Source organism: Taudactylus pleione, unplaced genomic scaffold, assembly GCF_031769625.1.
Source record: "Taudactylus pleione unplaced genomic scaffold, aTauple2 ptg000101l, whole genome shotgun sequence".
Classification (NCBI taxonomy): Eukaryota; Metazoa; Chordata; class Amphibia; order Anura; family Myobatrachidae; genus Taudactylus; species Taudactylus pleione.
The window spans coordinates 823,052-838,320 of NW_028284503.1; the positions used below are offsets into that span (position 1 = coordinate 823,052).

The following is a 15,269-nucleotide window of genomic DNA, read 5'->3' on the forward strand; positions in this document are numbered from 1 at the left end:
TCCCTCCCACTACCAGCTCTGTTACTTCATAACTGAGGTCGTGGGAGGACAAAATGGCCGCCGAGTCCGGCTCTGTGAGAGGAATCTAGATGTCCTTTTCCCCCTCTCCCTGTGTGGAGCAGACGGGGTTAAATAGCCTTGCTCTGCTCGCAGTCATCTGTTGCTCTGGATTTCCTCCTTGTGACTGAACATAATACTGATGACCTCACTCTGCTCCTTTCTGTGTCCCTGAATGAATTTACTGCATGTTTTATTCACCCTTATCCCGTCTTTCCCCCCCAGAATCTCCCTCTCTTCTCCTGACGTCCCCCCAATAACGTCTGCCAGGGGCTGAGAGGGGGTGACGGAGTGATGTCAGACTTACACATCGTAGAAACATCTCTGCTCCGAAGTTATTAAACTCCACGTCCAGGAGCAGAGAGCGGAGCTTTCCCGGACACCAGAGGAGCTGCCCCGTTGCCTCTCTCTCCGTTCCCGTGCAGAATGCCCTGACCAAGCGCGCTGCGCCATGCACCAGACACGTTCGTGAGATCCCCTGCCACACCACCCCTATCCCCCCGTGACTCCGGGTGCTGTCATGGCTGCCGAGGGCCCCCGGTGCCAGCTGCTGACTGTGGACAAGCTGGTGCTCTGGATGGAAGGGGGGACGGAGAAGGTGCTTCTGATAGACAGCCGCCCCTTTGTGGAGTATAACGCGGCTCACATTCTGGACGCCATCAACATTAACTGCTCCAAACTGATGAAGAGGCGGCTACAGCAAGACAAGGTGCAGGTGGCGGAACTGATCCAGCACTCCGCCAAGCAGAAGGTGAGCGCTGGCACTGACCAGGGGGGTAGCAACGGAGCGGAGAAACAGGGCGCTTAATGGCGATTATTACAGATCCCTGAGAGCCGCCAGTGTGATGGGGAAGCCGCATTAGGTGCAGCCAGCGGCTGTCATTACATAGTAATCAGACTTCAGATACTCAGACTTACACGCAGTACATAGACGTAGCTCAGTGCCGTTATACACATACAGAATAAGGGAGGATACTGACTTACACACAGTACATAGACGTAGCTCAGTGCCGTTATACACATACAGAATAAGGGAGGATACTGACTTACACACAGTACATAGACGTAGCTCAGTGCCGTTATATATACATACAGAATAAGGGAGGATACAGAATTACACGCAGTACATAGACGTAGCTCAGTGCCGTTATACACATACAGAATAAGGGAGGATACAGAATTACACGCAGTACATAGACGTAGCTCAGTGCCGTTATACACATACAGAATAAGGGAGGATACAGAATTACACGCAGTACATAGACGTAGCTCAGTGCCGTTATACACATACAGAATAAGGGAGGATACGGACTTACACGCAGTACATAGACGTAGCTCAGTGCCGTTATACACATACAGAATAAGGGAGGATACTGACTTACACGCAGTACATAGACGTAGCTCAGTGCCGTTATATATATACAGAATAAGGGAGGATACTGACTTACACGCAGTACATAGACGTAGCACAGTGCCGTTATACACATACAGAATAAGGGAGGATACAGAATTACACGCAGTACATAGACGTAGCTCAGTGCCGTTATACACATACAGAATAAGGGAGGATAGTTAATTACACGCAGTACATAGACGTAGCTCAGTGCCATTATATACATACAGAATAAGGGAGGATACAGAATTACACGCAGTACATAGACGTAGCTCAGTGCCGTTATATACATACAGAATAAGGGAGGATACAGAATTACACACAGTACATAGACGTAGCTCAGTGCCGTTATATACATACAGAATAAGGGAGGATAGTGACTTACACGCAGTACATAGACGTAGCTCAGTGCCGTTATACACATACAGAATAAGGGAGGATACTGACTTACACGCAGTACATAGACGTAGCTCAGTGCCGTTATATACATACAGAATAAGGGAGGATACTGACTTACACGCAGTACATAGACGTAGCTCAGTGCCGTTATATATATACAGAATAAGGGAGGATACTGACTTACACGCAGTACATAGACGTAGCACAGTGCCGTTATACACATACAGAATAAGGGAGGATACAGAATTACACGCAGTACATAGACGTAGCTCAGTGCCGTTATACACATACAGAATAAGGGAGGATAGTTAATTACACGCAGTACATAGACGTAGCTCAGTGCCATTATATACATACAGAATAAGGGAGGATACAGAATTACACGCAGTACATAGACGTAGCTCAGTGCCGTTATATACATACAGAATAAGGGAGGATACAGAATTACACACAGTACATAGACGTAGCTCAGTGCCGTTATATACATACAGAATAAGGGAGGATAGTGACTTACACGCAGTACATAGACGTAGCTCAGTGCCGTTATACACATACAGAATAAGGGAGGATACTGACTTACACGCAGTACATAGACGTAGCTCAGTGCCGTTATATACATACAGAATAAGGGAGGATACTGACTTACACGCAGTACATAGACGTAGCTCAGTGCCGTTATACACATACAGAATAAGGGAGGATACTGACTTACACACAGTACATAGACGTAGCTCAGTGCCGTTATATACATACAGAATAAGGGAGGATACAGAATTACACGCAGTACATAGACGTAGCTCAGTGCCGTTATACATATACAGAATAAGGGAGGATACTGACTTACACACAGTACATAGACGTAGCTCAGTGCCGTTATACACATACAGAATAAGGGAGGATACTGACTTACACGCAGTACATAGACGTAGCTCAGTGCCGTTATACACATACAGAATAAGGGAGGATACAGAATTACACGCAGTACATAGACGTAGCTCAGTGCCGTTATACACATACAGAATAAGGGAGGATACTGACTTACACGCAGTACATAGACGTAGCTCAGTGCCGTTATACACATACAGAATAAGGGAGGATACAGAATTACACGCAGTACATAGACGTAGCTCAGTGCCGTTATACACATACAGAATAAGGGAGGATACAGAATTACACGCAGTACATAGACGTAGCCCAGTGCCGTTATATACATACAGAATAAGGGAGGATACAGAATTACACGCAGTACATAGACGTAGCTCAGTGCTGTTATACACATACAGAATAAGGGAGGATACAGAATTACACGCAGTACATAGACGTAGCTCAGTGCCGTTATATACATACAGAATAAGGGAGGATACAGAATTACACGCAGTACATAGACGTAGCTCAGTGCCGTTATATACATACAGAATAAGGGAGGATACTGACTTACACGCAGTACATAGACGTAGCTCAGTGCCGTTATATACATACAGAATAAGGGAGGATACTGACTTACACGCAGTACATAGACGTAGCTCAGTGCCGTTATACACATACAGAATAAGGGAGGATACTGACTTACACACAGTACATAGACGTAGCTCAGTGCCGTTATATACATACAGAATAAGGGAGGATACTGACTTACACGCAGTACATAGACGTAGCTCAGTGCCGTTATACACATACAGAATAAGGGAGGATACAGAATTACACGCAGTACATAGACGTAGCTCAGTGCCGTTATACACATACAGAATAAGGGAGGATACTGAATTACACGCAGTACATAGACGTAGCTCAGTGCCGTTATATACATACAGAATAAGGGAGGATACAGAATTACACGCAGTACATAGACGTAGCTCAGTGCCGTTATACACATACAGAATAAGGGAGGATACAGAATTACACGCAGTACATAGACGTAGCTCAGTGCCGTTATATATATACAGAATAAGGGAGGATACTGACTTACACACAGTACATAGACGTAGCTCAGTGCCGTTATATATACATACAGAATAAGGGAGGATACAGAATTACACGCAGTACATAGACGTAGCTCAGTGCCGTTATATACATACAGAATAAGGGAGGATACAGAATTACACGCAGTACATAGACGTAGCTCAGTGCTGTTATATACATACAGAATAAGGGAGGATACTGACTTACACGCAGTACATAGACGTAGCTCAGTGCTGTTATATACATACAGAATAAGGGAGGATACTGACTTACACGCAGTACATAGACGTAGCTCAGTGCCGTTATATACATACAGAATAAGGGAGGATACTGACTTACACGCAGTACATAGACGTAGCTCAGTGCCGTTATATACATACAGAATAAGGGAGGATACAGAATTACACGCAGTACATAGACGTAGCTCAGTGCCGTTATACACATACAGAATAAGGGAGGATACAGAATTACACGCAGTACATAGACGTAGCTCAGTGCCGTTATATACATACAGAATAAGGGAGGATACAGAATTACACACAGTACATAGACGTAGCTCAGTGCCGTTATACACATACAGAATAAGGGAGGATACTGACTTACACGCAGTACATAGACGTAGCTCAGTGCCGTTATACACATACAGAATAAGGGAGGATACAGAATTACACGCAGTACATAGACGTAGCTCAGTGCCGTTATATACATACAGAATAAGGGAGGATACTGACTTACACGCAGTACATAGACGTAGCTCAGTGCCGTTATATACATACAGAATAAGGGAGGATACAGAATTACACGCAGTACATAGACGTAGCTCAGTGCCGTTATACACATACAGAATAAGGGAGGATACAGAATTACACGCAGTACATAGACGTAGCTCAGTGCCGTTATACACATACAGAATAAGGGAGGATACTGAATTACACGCAGTACATAGACGTAGCTCAGTGCCGTTATACACATACAGAATAAGGGAGGATACAGAATTACACGCAGTACATAGACGTAGCTCAGTGCCGTTATATACATACAGAATAAGGAAGGATAGTGACTTACACACAGTACATAGACGTAGCTCAGTGCCGTTATATACATACAGAATAAGGGAGGATACTGACTTACACGCAGTACATAGACGTAGCTCAGTGCCGTTATATACATACAGAATAAGGAAGGATAGTGACTTACACGCAGTACATAGACGTAGCTCAGTGCCGTTATATACATACAGAATAAGGGAGGATACTGACTTACACGCAGTACATAGACGTAGCTCAGTGCCGTTATATACATACAGAATAAGGGAGGATACAGAATTACACGCAGTACATAGACGTAGCTCAGTGCCGTTATATACATACAGAATAAGGAAGGATAGTGACTTACACACAGTACATAGACGTAGCTCAGTGCCGTTATATATACATACAGAATAAGGGAGGATACAGAATTACACGCAGTACATAGACGTAGCTCAGTGCCGTTATATACATACAGAATAAGGGAGGATACAGAATTACACGCAGTACATAGACGTAGCTCAGTGCCGTTATATACATACAGAATAAGGAAGGATAGTGACTTACACGCAGTACATAGACGTAGCTCAGTGCCGTTATATACATACAGAATAAGGAAGGATAGTGACTTACACGCAGTACATAGACGTAGCTCAGTGCCGTTATATACATACAGAATAAGGGAGGATACTGACTTACATGCAGTACATAGACGTAGCTCAGTGCCGTTATACACATACAGAATAAGGGAGGATACAGAATTACACGCAGTACATAGACGTAGCTCAGTGCTGTTATACACATACAGAATAAGGGAGGATACAGAATTACACGCAGTACATAGACGTAGCTCAGTGCCGTTATACACATACAGAATAAGGGAGGATACAGAATTACACGCAGTACATAGACGTAGCTCAGTGCCGTTATATACATACAGAATAAGGAAGGATACTGACTTACACGCAGTACATAGACGTAGCTCAGTGCCGTTATATACATACAGAATAAGGGAGGATACTGACTTACACGCAGTACATAGACGTAGCTCAGTGCCGTTATATACATGGAGACGGTAGAGGTACCAGCGACACAGGGATGAGTTTGTAGAACATTTCTGGCGTTCCTCTGCCCCTATTCACGTTGCGCTATGTTATTGCAGGTGGAGCTGGAGTACCCTGTGCAGCAGGTGGTTGTGTACGATCAGAGCACGGCGGATCTGTCCTCGCTGCCCTCTGACTGTTTCCTGTCCGTGCTGCTCGGGAAGCTGGAGCTGTTCAGCAACGTGCACCTGTTGGCAGGTAACCGCAGTGTAATATCGCCGCCCTCGCCAGGGTCACCGGGGACAGACCTGGAGGGAGCGGATCTGTTCTTAGCACAATTTTTGTCGGACCCAGTGAGCAGCTTTATATAGATTTCAGAAAGTCTTTTTGATGCAAAACAAAAACAAACAAAAAAAAAAAGGTCAGAGGTTCCCAAACTCTGCCATTACAGTCCAGGTTTTAAGGGTATGCCTGCTTTAGCACAGGTGACCATTAGCTCAGTCAATTTGATCTAACCATCTGCACTGTAATGACGCAGTTTGAAAACCCTCCCGTAAGTCTTTATATTTCCTGCTGTGCTGATGTGACGCCGAGTTAGTCAGTGAAAGGTGTAAAGAAGCCATTTTGTGTGCGCGTGGTGTTACAGTGTTCACGGTTTACTCCGCACAAGCGGAAAAGGTGGCGGAAAAACTGCAGCGACACTATGTTGTAGAATATGGAGGACGAGGAGAAAATTTCCATTAAGGCAACATTTCCATTCTTCCATTTCCCCAATCGCCTCCGTTTCCGTGGGCGCACCCTCTCTGTTTACACTTATTTTGTGGTTATTCGGGATGGAAATAGAAAGGCTGAGTAATGGCGGTCTCTGTCCCGGGGGCCATGGAATAAACGGAGTGACTTTGTGATCGCTGTAAGATGCGTAATCCAGCGTTACCATAGCGGATGTAGTACTCTGAGGGGTATGCAGTCGTGATGCTGACGGTCTAAATGCCGACCATCAGCATCCTGACTGTCTAAACCCGGAAAGGGTCTAATGACTGGCGCCGAAATCCCAACGCCTGTTATTTTACCTATGCCGGGAGCCCGACGCCCAGCATCCTGATCGAAGGTAAGCCGGGTGCGGACAACCGCGGGGGGGGGGGGTTAGGTTAGGGGCTCCCAGAGGGGGAGTTAGGGTTAGGCACCTCCCCCCGGGAGGGTTAGGCTAGGGGAAGGGGTGGTTAGGGTTAGGCACCCCTAAGGGAGGGTTATGGGGGGTGGTTAGGTTAGTGAATATGAAAATATTTACCAGTCGGGATTAGAACCGCGTCCGGTGGTATTTCATACCGATCCCCTCTGAGGCACGCGGAACGGTTAGCAGCTGACACCAGAGATCCTGGCGTTACCAGAGCCCCCCACAGCTTCTCAACTTTGTGATCATTCTCTCAGATGAGAATAAGTGTTTCCCCACACAAATTATCCTCAGTTATTGGCAGAAGAGTTTACTACAGTTCAGTCAGCGCATGCTATAGTTTATGGTGGTACCCTCTACCGCAGTGGTTTAGCCCGTGCCGGACTCACCGGCCGCCTTCAGATGATATTTCCCAGCATGCAGTGCAGGTAGGGGCTTTCCTCCTCACCCTGAGACGTAGAAGAGTGTTGTCTGTCAGGGCGCCCGGCCTGGGTTATCCCGGGGACTAATCTCCAGGCCTTAATCACTGAGAGTTCTACCTGACACACGTTATATTTGTTTATAAAGTGTATATGTTGTTTATATGACTTATTACGGTATAAGGACGCCAGCGCGTGCTGCGGGCATGGAGTGTCGCCATGAACTCCTCACCCCCCCTTCTCTCCATGTTACAGGTGGCTTCTTTGAGTTCGCCTCCTGCTTCCCAGGGTTGTGTGAAGGAAAAGCCTCCATCGTGCCCACCTGCATCTCTCAGCCGTGCCTCCCCGTCTCCAGCGCAGGCCCCACCCGTATCCTCCCTCATCTCTACCTGGGCTGCCAGCGGGACGTACTCAACAAGGTAAGGCCTGACGCGGCGGTCTGCGCAGAGACGGGCCTGCACGTGGGGCAGCGGATTGTCCCTAATTCTATCACCTTATTACATTACGTGCACCTGTAAGGATAATAATTATAATTCATAATTACATATAGAGTATAGGTGCCGCCCTTCCTCTTCATGTGCCACCCGTTCCCACCAGGGCGTGAGGCGAACTTGTGCTCCATGGTATGTAGTCAGGAAGTCGGCAGTCGAAATGCCAGCCGCTTGCTTCAAGACTGTGAAATCCCGGCATGGGACTAATGATAGGCGTTTAAATACTGATGCCTATCATCAGTCCCACGCCAAAATCTCCGCGCCCGGCATACCGAACGTAGGTGAGCCGGCCGTCGGGACCTGTTAGCCGCAGGGGTGGGTTAGGCACCTCCCAGAGAGGGTTAGGATTAGGCATGGGGAAGGGGAGGTTAGTATCAGGCACCCCTGGGGAGAGGTTAGACACTAGGGGAGGAGGTTAGGCACTAGGGGAGGAGGTTAGGCACTAGGGGAGGAGGTTAGGCACTAGGGGGGGGGGGGTTAGACACTAGGCGGGGGGAGGTTAGACACTAGGGGGGGAGGTTAGACACTAGGGGGGGAGGATAGACACTAGGGGAGGAGGTTAGACGCTAGGGGGGTGTTTAGACACTAGGGGGGTGTTTAGACACTAGGGGGGGAGGTTAGACACTAGGGGGGGAGGATAGACACTAGGGGGGAGAGGTTAGACACTAGGGGGGAGAGGTTAGACACTAGGGGGGAGAGGTTAGACACTAGGGGGGAGAGGTTAGACACTAGGGGGGAGAGGTTAGACACTAGGGGGAGAGGTTAGACACTAGGGGGAGAGGTTAGACACTAGGGGGGAGGTTAGCATACTTACCAGGTGCGGTCAGGATCTTCATCCTGCGGACTTCCGGCGTCTGTATTTCATCCGCTGGGCTAAGGTCGGTATGTCATACTGATTATGTGCTCCACGCTGTGTTGTTACAGGCAGGGAGTCTGGTGCCCATAGAATAAATTCTGCCTCTTCATAAACGTACTTTAGCTCTGTGATCTTTAGTCCTGTGATTATCATCTCACATTATTACTGTAATATTACACAGAGCTGCACCTTGAGGGGATCATGATACAGCCAGTTAGAGTTACCCAAAACAGAAGATGAGCTTACAATCTAAGAGGTGTAGGGAACATGATGCGTAACAATTCTAGCTGGTGACGGGGAAGGTGAACGAGGCTGTAAGGTAGCAGAGAGCGACCAGTCGCCAAGAACGACGCAGCCATTGTCAGCCGGCATGTTGGTGCTGCTTGCGGTGGCAGGGTACCATTGGAATTAGGGGAGAACAAATAAACCAGCCACAGTTTGGCATCAGACTCCCTGCTGGGCACAGGCACCTGCGTTGTTGGCAGACGTTGTGGCTGCAGCTGCTGAGACCATGGAGGCCAGAGGGGTCAGCAGAGGAGGAACCTGTACACAACCTGCATCATCCTATGAACAGGGGCAGCGGCCTTAATGTTGGGATGCCGCAGATGTCCGCTCCGCTGTCCTCCCATCCTTCCGTCTCACTGTCTCCCTGTCATGTTCTCCCCAGGAGCTGATGCAGCAGAATGAGATCGGCTTCGTACTAAACGCCAGCAACACCTGCCCCAAACCCGACTTCATCTGCGACTCCCACTTCCTGCGGGTTCCGGTCAACGACAGTTTCTGCGAGAAGATCCTGCCGTGGTTGGACAAGTCTGTGGACTTCATCGGTGAGGATAGGAGGGATATGCAGAAGTGGCGAGTTTTATTCCTTTATATGCAGACTTTCGCTCCTCTACAACAGGCTGCTACGTCAGGAAGGCGGGTCTTAGATAACCGCGCAGGCACAGAGGGACTGACACATTTGCAGACTTGCTTTGTAGGAATGTGCAGTGTAGATTAATGGAGCCCTACACATGGGTATCACAGGGAGCTGAACAGTGTACGTCACCACCATGGCTCAGCTCTGTTAGGAACCAGATGACTATAGATCAGGACTCGCCCTTGAGGCATAAACTTTAAGCCAATCTCATTGTAAACAGACTTCTTGGGTTTATACAGATGTTACGAGCTTAGTGAATTGTGGGCCTGATTCAGAGCCGCTCGTTCGCTCCGAGCGATGTTCGCACATCTGCGCATGCGTATGGGTCGTAATGCGCATGCGCCAACCAGTCAGTGCGGTCGGAGATCGTGTGTTCGCAAAATAGCGAGTGCCTGCTAATTTGAGTGACAGAATGAGGCGTTTGTGGGTGGTAACAGGGGAAGATGCTTGAAAAAGGGGAGTGGAGATCAGAACGCAGGCGTGCCAAACGGTCAAAACGGGCGTTTTAAGGGTGTGCATAATTAACAAAGCAGCGTCATCGGCCACGTCACTTGGTTGTCTCTTAGCCTGAACTGCTCGCATGATTGCGGTAGGAAAATCCAACCACAAGCACTGCGAGCAGTTCAGACGCCTTTCGATGTACTCGATTAATCTAATAAATAGCGGAGATGACGTAGGATGCGAGCGGCCAGGGGGCGTGTTTCCAAAATAGCGAGCGCATGTTTCGTTATCTCGCTCAGACATAGAGGCGTCAACAGACCGCAAAGAGCGAGCGCTCAATTTAAATAGCCGGCCCCTTTTTCTGAACGAGCGAGCGCAAATAGCGTCCGGCTCTGAATCAGGCCCTGTGTTCATAGTTTCTATAGCATTCGTGTCTCTATTCTGACCCTTGTCTGCTCTTGTTCCCACGCAGAAAAGGCCAAGGCCTCAAATGGGCGCGTACTGGTCCATTGCCTGGCGGGCATTTCTCGCTCTGCGACCATCGCCATCGCCTATATCATGAAGAGGATGGATATGAACTTAGACGAAGCTTACAGGTAACGCTCCGGCTAGTGACCTGCTCTGGCTACACGCATAGCAGCCCCTGCAGGCCGCCCCAGGTACTGCAGTTAGAAATTATTGCAATCTGTCCACTCTAGAATGAAATGCTCTGCAAAGTTGTGTTCCGTAATCGGAGCTGTCATTAGTATAGGCACTTACACCCACCCTGTGCTGGGTACAATAGGTCCATCTGAAACAGGCGCCTCATCTCCGCCGACCTACACGCCCACCGGACTGATCTCTCTCGTCCGCTTACGCAGTTGCCGCCCATTTCACATAGAGAGCCGTCTAAAGACGCATCAATACGCCTGCGCCTTCAGTCTCCTTCTGCGTACGTTCATATGGTGCAGGTGGGATGTAGTTACTATCCTGGCTGCCCGCGCCGGAATCCCGACCTAACACGGTACAGAGCATGGATAGTCTGCAATTACTTTGTATGGCGCTTGCGCAGTTTGCATATAGCCACGTGTTCGTCGCCATACTGACTTTCCGTTTCGGAATACGGCTCTATATGCCATGTTAACGCTCTTAGGGCCTGATTCAGAGGCGCTCGCTATTTGCGAGCGCTCTCTCTGAATCTGGGCAGATTTTTTATTTATTTTTTAAATCCGCCTCCAGGCCGCTCGCATAGCTGTGGGAGACCACCCCCAGCTTTTGCAAGCGGCCTGTCGATGGTCACGATTATCGCGACCATGGGGCTTGCGACGAGACCCTTGTGGTAGAGTCTTGGTTCCCGCAAGCCAGAGTGAACTTCCTGCTCTAATAGAGCAGGAAGCTCACTACTCACACGACGATTGATGTCAGTGGGGCCGTCCACAAATAGCAGGCGTTCCTTCGGCAATGCCTCCGTTTGTTCAGCCACCCCGCCTACAAAACGGGGCGAGCTGTCGATCAACATCGACAGCCGCCCCGTTTTGTAGCGAGCCCTGGAGCGAGTGAAGTTCTCACTCACTCCGGGGCTTGCGCGTGCGCCCTGGCCGACCATCGACCCACTTGCGAGCAGGTCTGAATCAGGCCCTTAATCCCAACCATTGTATGGAGACTTTTACATACTTGTTACGGATATTTTTGTATTTTAGGTTCCACCTTAAATTTTATATTTAGGATCTTTTTAATTTTATTCTTTAAGCCTGTAAATTGTCTACATCCACATCCTCTGTATGTATAGTAATTCTCTGTCACTTTTTATTGTTCCTGGTCCCCAGATTTGTCAAGGAGAAAAGGCCGACCATCTCTCCCAACTTCAACTTCCTGGGCCAGCTTCTGGACTTTGAGAAAAAGATCAAAGCTCAAACCGGCCAGACGGCTCCTGTCTGCAAATTGAAGCTGCAGCTGGAGCTGGGCAGCTCGGAACACGGAGCCGTTCCAACCTCAGCGGAGGTCCCTCCACCCAAGAGTCCGCTGCACCTTCACCCTACCTCATCAGAACCGCAGAGAACACAGGCCTCGTGCCCCGAGGAGGTTCCGCTTCTGCAAGGCCTCAATGGACTGCACGTATCTCACAGGGAGATGGTGGAGGACAGCAAGAAGATTAAGCGTTCCTTCTCTCTCAACATCAAATCGGTGTCTTATTGCAGCCTGTCCAGCACGGCACCTCTAGCCTCCGCTTCAGAGGACAATACGGAGTTCTACAAAACCACCACATCCCTGGAGGGCGGCAGCAAGATGTGCCAGTTCTCGCCAGTTGAGGAGGTTTCGGAGCAGACCCCAGAATCCAGTCCTGACAGGGAGGAAGCTACCAGGGAGAAACCCGCTGGGTGTTGGCAAGTGGAAAACAAACTCAGACAACAGCAACAGACGACGGCACGGAGCAGCGTCCTGTCCCAGAGGTCCCTGGCGGCTCCCCTTCTCCGTAGCGGCAGCATGGAGGACAACCGCAAAAGCAACTTTCTGTTTGGACTGTCCAGCAGCCAACAGCACTTGGCCAAGCCAGCGCTGGGCCTAAAAGACTGGCATTCAGACATTTTGGCAACTCAGGCGTCATCACTGACGGGCAGCTGGTACTTTACCTCCGATGCACCATCTCACTTCTACTCCGCTTCAGCATTGTACGGAGGGGGGACCTTCACCGCCTTTAGCAGCGGTCAGCTGCCCACGGATCCCTCTTACGCAGTGCGCAGGAGGCAGAAGCCAAGCACCCGCGGGGACTCCAGGCGCAGTTGGCACGAGGAAAGTCCCTTCGAGAAGCAATTCAAACGTCGCAGCTGCCAAATGGAGTTCGGAGATGGACTAGTGGATAGCCGGTCCCGGGAAGAACTGGGCAAAGTGGGTAACCAGACTAACTTCTCCGGCAGTATGGAAATCATTGAGGTCTCCTGAGACAGCGTTCGGGTGGAGCCAGCAAGCTGAGCTTTCTTGGTTATATAATTATTATTATTTTTTTTGCTCTTCATTTTGTTCCCTGTAAATCTGAATCAGGAATTTGCAGAATAATGTGTTGGGTTAAGCTCTCTGGGCAGGTAGCTGGAGCGCCGGGTACGTGGTCATGTTTTGTGCAGCTCTGCAGGGACAGCCCGGTGTCGCCCCCTGGTGTAGACACAGAGCATTGAAACTCTGCGCTTAGCAATTTCTGAGAATAAACACAATCATTTTAGTTTTGATCAGATTATATTACGTAAGTAATTATCCATTTACTAATCACAGTGATATATGTCGAAATGGACAACCAAATAATTTATTGGTGGTAGAATTTGCAATACTTTTATATTGGGTTGGGGGGAGGGGTGATTCCACACATTCAGATATTGGATTTTGATTGTTAAAAATCTAAATATGCAACTTAATATATTTTTTGGGGAAAACTGATGTAGAGACTTTTACACCTGAAATCGGAGGCCGTCCCGTTACTGGTCAGCTGAAACTTCAGCCCCATCATCGTCATCGAAACAGCTACAAAAATCTGGGGATGAAAATCCTAAACGTAATGGAGCCGTAGACGATCGTGGTGCAGAAATTTGGGTTCTGTTCATTTTTTTAAGTGAATAGAAGGGAGACAATAATAATATACAAGCAGATGCCCCCGGCGTGGATGGTGGGCTTCTACCAAGAGCAAAAGACTGATAATCATTACAGGATGGAGGATAGGGGTCCAGGGGACACCATTATAGCAGGAACTTTATACCTGTTATTTTGTCCCGTCCATTGTTTTGGGGTGTCAGTATGTAGTTTCTATCATTGGCTCCTCGGATTTCCCAGTGCCTTACTTGCAACTCTCTTGGGAACTATTCTGAAGTCCAAAAATTGATTCTTGGTGTTACAATCCCTCTGTGCAGTCCCCATTCATTCCTTGTGTTCTGGCGGCACTGTTGTCCCATTCAGTCGCGTATAAGGCGTTATGTAGCAAAAGCGCATTCACGCACTGCGGAGGCAGCCATTTTGTGGGCTGAGCTAATGTGCATAGAAACTAGTGATGTCATCGGTTCTAAGTATCTTGGCGCAGTTGCCTCGGTGGTGTGTAACGCGATGAAATAGAACATATATGGATGGACTGTTAGTTGATGAGTACCACCATCTCTCTCTGCTGGCTCTAAGGAATGTACGCACACTCCCGACCCCTCTGCTATCCTGGCTGATGAATACCATCACCTGAGGCCGACGTTTGGACGTTCTCTTTCTGAGTCTTGCTGGATGTAAGGTTGTTACCTGTATTATCCCCGCGAGCTGCTGGTGGCAGCGGCTGTCCTAAGCTTAGCACGAGGATGAGATCACCGCTCTAGGGCCATATTCAATTAGCGGCGAAAAAGGCCTTTTTTTCTCGCCATCAGCGAAGACGTCTGTATTTCCGACAAAAAAAACTGCGATATTTTCGCCAAAAACTGGAGATAAGTTTTCTCCATCCCAGACCAGGGGGAAAAAAAAAAAAATGCAAAATCCCTATTTTTGGCTAAAAATATGGGGATTTCTTTCAGAACCCATTGGACACCCCTCCTAATAATAAATTATCCCAAAATAAATTCGTAAGTTGCGCACTTTAGCAAAAAAACAACTGCGCAATTTTGGGGAAAAAATAAAATAAAAACCATTGAAAATGATAAAGCAATTTTTTTTTTTCCAGGAAATTACTGTTCCACGTAAATTGAGGGTACATTAAAATGGGTGCAAGTATATTTTCGTGTCGTAAAAACGCATTTTTAAAAACCGCGTGCTGCAACCGCGTGCCATGTTTAAAACACTTCACACATCCATTCCGCCCAGCGCAAAATCAGAACCGATACATTAAAACCATTTTCAACATTTTTTTATTACCAAAAATTGCACGGCCGTTTTTCGCCAAAGTGCGCAATTTACGAATTTTTTTGGGGATAATTTATTATTAGGGGGGGTGTCCAAAAGGTTGTCAAAGAAATCACCACATTTTTAGCCAAAAATAGGGATTTAGCATTTTTTTTCCGCCTGGTCTGGGATGGAGAAAACTTATCTCCAGTTTTTGCCGAAAATATCGCCGTTTTTTGTCGAAAAACGGGCGTTTTCGCCAATGGTGAAAAAAACTTCAG

At 47.9% G+C, this 15,269-nt stretch overlaps 1 protein-coding gene across 1 annotated transcript in view; it reads left to right on the top strand.

Moving 5' to 3' along the window:
* The window catches only part of DUSP16 (dual specificity phosphatase 16), a 36,130-nt gene extending 21,549 nt beyond the window's left edge, over nt 1-14,581 (top strand). The window contains exons 2-7 of the mRNA XM_088470611.1: nt 283-808; nt 5,999-6,137; nt 7,725-7,888; nt 9,484-9,643; nt 10,649-10,772; nt 11,982-14,581. Of these exons, the coding sequence (XP_088326737.1) occupies nt 578-808; nt 5,999-6,137; nt 7,725-7,888; nt 9,484-9,643; nt 10,649-10,772; nt 11,982-13,095 (1,932 nt within the window). The 5' untranslated portion in view covers nt 283-577 and the 3' untranslated portion in view covers nt 13,096-14,581. The remainder of the gene's footprint in view (nt 1-282; nt 809-5,998; nt 6,138-7,724; nt 7,889-9,483; nt 9,644-10,648; nt 10,773-11,981) is intronic.
* Nucleotides 14,582-15,269: the final 688 nt, after the last annotated feature.